This window comes from Mastomys coucha, unplaced genomic scaffold (genome assembly GCF_008632895.1).
Source record: "Mastomys coucha isolate ucsf_1 unplaced genomic scaffold, UCSF_Mcou_1 pScaffold3, whole genome shotgun sequence".
Lineage (NCBI taxonomy): Eukaryota > Metazoa > Chordata > Mammalia > Rodentia > Muridae > Mastomys > Mastomys coucha.
The window spans coordinates 68,738,559-68,747,996 of NW_022196909.1; the positions used below are offsets into that span (position 1 = coordinate 68,738,559).

The 9,438-nt window shown below is 41.3% G+C and overlaps 1 protein-coding gene across 1 annotated transcript in view; it reads left to right on the forward strand.

Annotated features, from left to right (window-relative positions):
- LOC116074487 (sulfotransferase 1C2-like) overlaps positions 1–9,438 on the forward strand; it is a 73,429-nt gene that overhangs the window by 58,456 nt on the left and 5,535 nt on the right. The window contains exons 2-4 of the mRNA XM_031347049.1: positions 2,962–3,139; positions 3,497–3,622; positions 7,556–7,653. Coding sequence (XP_031202909.1) covers positions 2,989–3,139; positions 3,497–3,622; positions 7,556–7,653 — 375 coding nt within the window. The 5' untranslated portion in view covers positions 2,962–2,988. The remainder of the gene's footprint in view (positions 1–2,961; positions 3,140–3,496; positions 3,623–7,555; positions 7,654–9,438) is intronic.

Consider the following 9,438-nt stretch of genomic DNA (forward strand, 5'->3'; position numbering starts at 1 on the left):
GGGCAAGGGCGGGGATGGGGGTGGGGGTGGGAGCAGGGGCAGGGGCAGGGGCAGAGGCAGAGGCAGAGGCAGAGGCAGAGGAAGTTTACTGGCAAGTTTGTAGCCAATGTAGTGTATATAATATTTTATCAGGACCCTGTTTAGAAAAATAAAGGGATAAGTTTATTAACTCAAACTTTTTTTTAATTCTTATTTGGTTTTGTGCCAGTTTAGGTTTGCTTCTGCCCTTGAGGTATCCAGGCACCGTTGTGTACTAGGCAGGACTGAAAGGAATGAAGCTTATTCTGGTGGGTGGGTTTCATAGGGTCTTAGCCAGCATGAATGCAAGGGGATAATTAGCCTTCTTCAGAGATGGTTTTCAGTGAAATAGCTCTCTCTTACTGGGGGTAATGAGAAGGGTAGGTTGGGGTTTTCAGAGTGAGGGTACATTACTGGCCAGTGTCCAGGTACTGGGAATGCTCATTTATATGCAGAAGAATATCTGCTTCATGGTCATATCCTTACAGGGAGAGAGAGAGAGGAAGTTTAATCTGTTATTTGGCCATTAGGCTGTATGACTAAGGGTGGCAGAGGTGGAAACCGTAAGGTTTATGTGCAAGGGGCATGCAGGCACAGAGCATGGAGGAAAACCGTACTACCCCTGCTGGTCTCAAGATGAGGGTTTTGTTTTTGTTTTTGTTTTGTTTTGTTTTTTTAGGGCTTGGACACGTCAACCTTACTTTTGCTCAGGATTGGCTCCCTGGGTAGCATGGATTTTCAGACCCACAGGTTTCATGGTTTGAAACAATCCTACTGAAACCTAGACTGGCCTCAAACTCACAGTGTTTTTGTTAGCTTTCCTCATGCTGCTTGCCATCATACCCTGCTGATCATTTTAGCTGTTGTTGGTTAGAAGTCTGAGCAGATCACAGCCCTTGGGAAAAAATGAAGGTGCCAATTTGCACTCCTAGAGGTTTGGGGAAAGCAGTTTTCTTCAGTTCATCTGCTAGGCATTGCTTTCAGTTCTGTCATGCAGGTGCAGGACTGAGGCTGCTGCTTCCGATTTACCCCCAGCTTCTAAAGGCCTTGACATCTGTTCCCATTTGTCTCTGAGCTGGAAGTGGGAACCGCATCATCATTATACTTTGAGAACTCCCACACCCACCACCAAAGTTTTATTAGAATTCAGAATGAGAATGTCTTTAGGAACTGTTATATTGGATACCAAAATTTACATTTGAAATGGACAAAAATACAATAAATAATAACAATTCCTGTGTTAGTTTTCTTGTGTGAATATCGGCTTATTGCAGGAGCATCTTAAATTTCATTGCACACCTACAACTTAAAATGAGGCAATCTTAAAAGGAATATGATGAGATTTATAGATAGATACTAGGTGAGGTCATAAGCAAGGCATTAATTTAGTGTTTTGTAAGCCTTCTGATATTTAGAGGAATGACTATTACTTATGCTAAAATTTTGATGTCCTTTAAGGAAGGACCTAACATAGAAAGTATGTTAGAAGTGTCTGTGCTCCTTACACTTGTCACTTCAGAACCAAGGAGACCGAGGCAGCAGGATTGTGAATTCAAGGCTAGTCTGGGCTACATAGTGAGCTATGGGCCATCCTGGGATATGTAGAGGGACCCTACCCACTCTCACCTTTGAAAGAAAAGAAAGGAAGTGGAGATGGCATACTCTTATCTTCCTCTGATGAAGCTGATTATATCACATCTCAGAGTTTTATGAGAAGTCTACCTTTCCTGCCATACTACAACTAGCTGCTGCTCATATTTGAAATGCTCTCAAGAAGAATTGGGTTATCATTTTCTAAAAGCCCTACATCCATTCTAGAGAACTCAGCTTCCTCCCGGAATCTGTCACTCTGATAACTGGTCTGGCCAGTTTGGGCACAGTTTACTTTCTTTCACTCACTGGACTGGCTGAGCTATTATCTTTTACTCAATTCTAGCAATTGTATACTGTTAAACTTTCCATAAGGATCCTTCTCTTCTAATGTTCTGTGGCTTGAGTTAAGTGAAATTGAGAAACGAATTATAATAAATAGAATGAAGTGTAGCACTGGCACAGTCACTGAGCAGCAGTAGTAGATGTCTTCTGAAACTTCAACCATCACTCTTGAGCAATAGAGACTGAGTCCTCTTTTTTATTTATATATTTAGAAGTTTCTAGGTATAGCAACCAACAGCAAACAGTGCAAAATTGTGCACTCCAAAAAAGGCATAAAGTAGACTGTAAGTACATGAGAAGATATTTACCATTTGTCAGGAAGGAAAAGTAAAACAAATCTACTGGGATAGGTATGTAAGGGAGATCCATGTCAGTGACAATTAGAGAGTGCTATACACTGCTGGTGGACCTCTTAAATGATACAGCCACTGTAGAGAAGTTCGATGACAATTTTTCAAAAATATGAGCATACTACCTTGCACATATACATTGAATTATAAACCCAAAAATATGAACATAGGAGCTTAGATATTTGTGCATTGTGTTTATAGCACAGTAGTTGAAAGGAGATACTCCAAGTGCCCATGGACAGGGAAATGGATAAACAGACCATGCTACAAGCAGGCATGCAATAAAAGTCAGCATTAATTTGGAAGAAAAATCTGATGGCATGTCACAATACAGCTGATCCTTAAGAATATTCAACTACATAAAATTAACCATTCACAAAAGGACAAAAATGGATTTACTTCTCTAAAACATCTAGAGTTTAAGGAAATAAAAAGGAAAATAATGGTAGCCAGGCACCAGAGAACAGAGGCTTAGCACTAATGGGCTCCTAGTTTCCATCTAGGAAAACAAGTTTTCAGGAGATGGAAGGTGATGATGGACATTCAACAGTGAGAATATTATTAATGCCACTGAGTCATCCACTTATGATAGTTAAGTGTCATTTTCATGTTGTGTATGCTTTATCTATAAGAATTCCATTCTGATCTTTTCTCACAGGGACTGGACCTTTCTCCCTGAAGCATCATGGCTCTGACCCCAGAACTGAGCAGACAAACAAAACTGAAAGAGGTAGCAGGGATCCCACTGCAGGCTCCAACTGTGGACAACTGGAGGCAGATTCAGACCTTCAAGGCCAAGCCAGATGACCTTCTCATTTGTACTTACCCTAAATCAGGTAATCTGGTAGAGTAATAGCCCCAGCCTCATGCTCTGAGCTATCTGAACTCCTCACCTAAGTTAGAATTCCCTACAATGAAAAGTTGGCTTCTTTTGTCCCGTGATGGGTGTCACCTCAACTGCCTTATCCCTTGGAGTTTTGAAGCTTAGCCTCCTCTACCATTCATTTTTCTTGGTAAGAGGTGAACTTTGTCTCTACTCTTCCACCGTTCACAGAGGTCTAAAGTGATTCTTCCATAGCTAACAGGATCCTGGTTAGAGTGGAAAGTGAAGCCAACATCTGCATCTATATCTCTTCATTAGTATGCTTGAAGAATAATAGGTTTCTGACTCCTAATCTTTATGGTCTCCCCAGGGACAACATGGATTCAAGAAATCGTGGACATGATTGAGCAGGATGGGGATGTAGAGAAGTGCCAGAGAACCATCATTCAACACCGGCACCCTTTTATTGAGTGGGCACGGCCACCCCAGCCATCAGGTAAGAGAACCTGACCTCATATATGTTTCTCTCTTGTCTTATCTCTGTCCTTGTCTCTTAATCTTTTCCTGTTTTTTCTTTCCTGTCCCTCTGTCTCCCTCCTTTCCCCTCTTCATTGTTATTTTGAACAGCATCTCTTTACACAGCTCTGGCTGTACTGGAATTCATGATGTATAATAGGCTGGCTGGCCTTGAGCTCACAGATATCCTCCTGCTTCTGCCTCCTGCGTGTTGGTTAAATGCATGTGCCACTCTTCCCAGGTTCATCTCTTGTCTTTTCTCTATTTTCACCACTTGTGAGTCATCAAGGAAGACAGATGCATATGGAGGCAAAATTCTGCCTTATTTTCTCAGTATAACTTTGCTCTGGTCATGTGTAACTGTAGAAGAGAAGAAGGTATAGAACTCTACTCATCAGCAGTTCACATCCCTTTGCTCTTAGTATTCTACCCTTTTATAACCAAGGTAATCTGGACAGTGTCTGATGATTCAAAACACACATACACACACACACACGTGCACACACACATGCACACACACACTTACACATAGACACACAGACACGGACACATGCACACACACACATACACATAGACACACACATGCACACACACACACATACACACACACAGACACAGACACAGACACAAATACACACATAGTCATTCACACATACATGAGGAAGCAATTACTTTGCTCAGTTGAAAAGCTATTTTTCACATAAAGTTAACCTGATGATTTTTCTTTTCATACATGGAGGAAAGTTCACAAGGACAACCAGAAGACAGAAAGCAGGACTGGGGACTGATCTTAAGTCATTCCATCATTGAGTGATGTTAACAGAAACTTTGGAACCCTTGCAAATGCTTCTGTGAGAACTCAGGACCATTCTAGTGTTGAATAAGGCACTCCTGGAACAGTCATTGTTGGGCTTTGATTAATTCATTAAAACAGAAAGCTCCTGATCAGATATACTTAGGAACTTGTAACCCAGGCAAGGGGATGTCTTCATGTAAGGATATCCTTTCTGCAAGTTTAGCTCTCTGGTCTCTAGAAATTCCTGACTGTGTGGGTGGCCATTTGCTCTGTAGTCTCACTCCTGGTCCAGCCTTTCTGTGAGTTGTCTACCTCAGTACATAATATCTTGACTGTGATTTTAGTTGGTATAATCTTCCCACTTGTCTTCTTTAACTATCCTTCATAGGATTTGTTTCCTCAATTCTCTTGATCTGTGTTAGAACATTTCCTATCTATAATACCTTAATTTCTAGATCAATTGGACATCGTGATATAAGGCCTATGTAGGTAATGAAATTGATACGAAGCCTTTGCAGATCATAAGAGGACAGTGTGTGGTTTCTCACTTTTAAAGAAGGCTATTTTCATGTATCACAGACAATGGAGGCACAGTGAAATTTCCCAGATACCCTCTATCAGTAGATAAAGTTTTATTCTCTTAAGATGGCCAATGTTTCATCTTCCAGATAGATACACATTTATGCTTTGTGTTCTGAACTTCTGAAGGCCAGAATTATTAGCCTCGATCTTCACAGGGGTTACTGGGCACAGGCGCAGTGGTCAGAGAGGACAGCTGTCAACACAGTCTCTCCAGCTTTTCTGCCTTGCAGCATCACTTCACTCTGGTCACTAGAGGCATGTCCCTTTAAAGAGGCCAACTTTAACTAACAGCCATTTCTGTTCTGTCTTTTTTGAACCTTAATTCAAGTCACATTTCTTCTTCTTCTCCTTCTCTTTCTCCTTCTCCTCCTCCTCCTCTTCTTCCTCCTCCTCTTCCTCCTCCTCCTTCTTCTTCTGCTGCTGCTGCCGCCAAATTTCACACTTCTCATTACTTTCTGTTTTATTTGTCCTCTTTCACAGTTAACCAAAAAGCACCCATGAGCAATAATTCTAACGTGATGCTTTCTAGACTTGCGATTTCCTTGCTAAACAAGTAGCCCCTTATTTGTGAATTCAACCTCACTCAAAATTTTAGGACATGAGCAGTATGTGGCCAGATTCTTCACCAAAATATAATATAACAATCTCTAGTTCATCTCTCTGTAGAGCAGTTCTGCGCCCTTATGAGTAGGTCTCCACTATCTATTTTTTTTTTTTTTTTTGGCACAGTGCTCTTCCAAATTTCCTTCAGAATGGTCCATTAAACTTTTCTTACAGCATTTTAGGGCTTCAAAGTTTGATGTTCAAATTCAGGACACATTATGAATATGTCATGAGGCTTGAGACGGCTGATCACATGGAGTCTATAGTCAGGAAGCAGAGGTGGATGCTAATGCTCTGTTCACCCTTTTCTATTTAGTTTAATTTCCCATTGGGCTGCCAATGTTCTGTAGTTGAGACTTTCTGGAAACCCCATTATCAACATACACACCCAGAGATACAGTTCATGGCCCAACCAAGTTGACAATGGAAAGTAAACATTATACCTGGTCATCTTCCAGACCTCACATCATAGAAGTAAGGTGGAATGTAACTTCATAGCATGCCCACTTATACTTAAATGCCACTTATTATCAGTAATAAGTTTAAGTTTTTAAGTACCTTAGCTCCTTGTGTGGCAGGCTTTCTGATGACTCATAAAAGAGAAACTCTACCATTTTCAGGGGATCATAGTCCAGATTCAAATGTGCCACCTAACAGCATCAATTCATGCCAATCCTTGAAGCAATTTGGGATTAATTCTGTAAGCTCTCTACTGGCATTACTTGAAAAACCTGATTCCTAGATTAAAGAAAAGACCTTAGGGAGAGTTTACAATATCTTTATTTTCCCTTATCCCAGTTTAACTCAATGATTCACAGAGCAAGTCTCTATTAGGGTTGTAAATAGAAGTGCAAAAATTATAAATCATGTATCAGCAAGCATATTATAGAAGAAACATCACTGCACAGAATCAGGGAGGAGGTTTGGCTCTGCCTGTCAGGGAGGTGAAAGAGCCTGCTCTCTATTCCTGACTGGAATAGAGAGCAGTAAGACAAATTTGGTTATTCTTGGCTTCTAGCTCATAATCCTCAAAATGATAGAGTGAATTCCTTGAGGTTCCCATAAAAGACTTCAGGTCTGGGCATTGAGAGGGACACTAAGAGGAGTTTGCTTCAAGATGAAAGTCTTGTTAGGAGAATCATTAACCTCATGAATCATACAGATAGACAGTAACATGAAAGGATTCTGATGAGACTCCAAGCGACATGGTAGAAGGTGGGAAGTCCATTCTAATAGGTCTCAGAGGAATTTGGGAGTTTCATGAACTCAGGCTGTCTCTGATTCCTATACAGTAGCAGGGGAAGGACAAGGAGGAGGAGGAGGAGGAGGAGGAGGAAGAGGAATCCCAGTGTTGGAATGTATAACTCCAGTGATATGTGTGGGGCACATTTATGGAGGGTGAACACACTACACGGGTGTGGGATGTGTTGCCATTGATGGTTTTCTGATCTCCTTGGGACTGATAGCCTGGGCTTCTGTTAAAGAAGAAAGAATGGAGTCTTTCTTCCTCCCATAATTTGAGGACCCAGCAAATCTCTTATTCTGTGGGTTTAGAGATAAGAACATTTAAGTTCCTAGTGGGGGCTTGCTGGCTGCTTCCTTTACAGAAGAAAAAGTGTGCACCTGGGGTGGAGCATGTGCTGAGCAGTAGGCTTGCTTGGATTTTCATAATAGCACACATTTATCTAAGCCTCCATCTTATCTTTTACAAACCAATAGTAAATTCACTCAAAGTTGGAATTCGGCTCTTAAGTTATGTAACCTTACAAACATAAAAGGAATACCAACAATCTTTCTAAAGGTTCCCCCTGATCCCCAAAGGCAAAAATAGGAGAATCCATGTGTGGATGATGGCTTCTCTGAGAAGCACCTGGAGTGGATATTCTCATGTGCTGGACATACTGTGCAGTCATCTCCTGAATTCTGTTACAGGTGTGGACAAAGCCAATGAGATGCCAGCTCCAAGGATATTAAGAACCCATCTTCCCACTCAGCTACTGCCACCATCTTTCTGGTCAAACAACTGTAAGGTAAATAGCAGCAGTTCCCATGGGGATTGGAGCAGACAGCCCAGAGATCCAGGCCTGGAGAGCCTGGGTGAGAATACCTTCCTCAGGACTATCTGCTTCTATCTCTGAGATCTAATACTCTGCAGTAAAGTCAAACACCAGGCTAGATTTAGTAGGATGTTTCCCTGGATGCTTTCAAATATGATGTGAAGGTAGATGCCAGACTGAGGTGTTGGAGATCATCTGTTCTTCAGTGAAGGAGACTGAGCATGGGAGCAGGAACCGTAGGTTGAAGGCTGTAGGAGGACTTATGGAATGGAGCACAAACTTGATCTTATGGAGATGAAGTGCAAAGGACTGTTCAAAGGGTATGCTACTGGAGCCTCAGAGGAGGCTTGGCTGCAGCCTCAGCAGCCTACGGGCTTGGTTCATTTTTTTCTAGGACTATGTTATGTAACCTAGTGTCTTGTCTAGTGTGTTCCTGACACATTAAGGATGCAGGACCATGGTAGAAGTGTTCAGGAGTAGAGTAACCTTGCAGTGGATGGAGTGGAGATCTCAGGATGAGGCAATCAATAGCTTTTCTAAGGGTATCCTTTTTCTAAGTGAGAAATAGAGAAAGAAAGACAAAAAGAAACTGAAGAAATGGTTCAGTGGTTAAGAGCATTGGCTGTTCTTCTCAGGTGCTAGCACCCACGTGGAGGCTCACAATTGTCTAAAACTTCAGTTCTAGGGGATCTGATGCCTCTTCTGGTTTTTGTGTATACTGCATGCACATTTGGCATGTTCACACAAGCAGGCAAAACATCAATATGTGTAAAATTATCACAAAGTTTAAAATTTAAATATTATTTAAAAAGGATTAAAATATTTCTAGATAGCAGGGGGTAGTTGGGACTCATATGATCGAATGATTTGTTTAATGTCTATAAAGCTGGGAAAGGAATGACAATTCTATTCCTGGCAATACTGAGACTAGCAATCAGGAAACCACTGAGGAACACCTCTTGACATTGTCCAACTGAGATCAAACAAGTTGAGAAAAATGCGTAAGTTACAAGAAATATAATGGAAAAAATTAAGAAAAGTGTAATTAGCCTCGATCTGTACACGGGTATTTGATGCCCTGTGTAATTCAGCAACATTAGTTTTACTGTTTGCACAGAGACTGGATTAGAACCTAAGCACAGGGAGATAAGAGAATGAGGAGAGAGAGTAGAGGTACCATGGGCCAGCATCCTCCATGTATACGTAGGTGGAGGAGTTAAGCTCTGTGGTGCAGAGAATAACCTTCAATGGCTATTTTTTCATTTTTGAGTGGGTGATTTTTTTTTTTAAAGTATATATAGCAAGCCAAAGGAAAAAAATACGCGGTAAGCAGCAGGCAGATGGAAAGATGGAGAGAGATAGATAGACAGATAGACAAAACACAAATCAGGTCCTCAAATCATGAAGCAGAAAGTGAATGGGCAAGCTCTCTTGAGTCTGTCAGCTTGTGTTTCCAGCAAAGAGAGTGCTAAGCACAGTATAGTGTGCCCCTGGGTGAGGCTACTTGGTCAAGAACAAATCACAGCATAAGGATAATATTATGAAGGTAGAACTAATAAATATCTGGCAAAAACTACTCATGAATCTCCATCATGATAGCCAGTCAGCTTACCCATCAAGAGTGCTAACATCAGCAGATCCTGTGCTCACAACGTTTTCCAGAAACTGACTGAAGAAGTTTAAGTTCAGCTTCACATTGAGCTTTCTCTCTATGGCTAAGAGCTGATCTTCTAGCATCTCTTTCCCAATGGGCTAAAC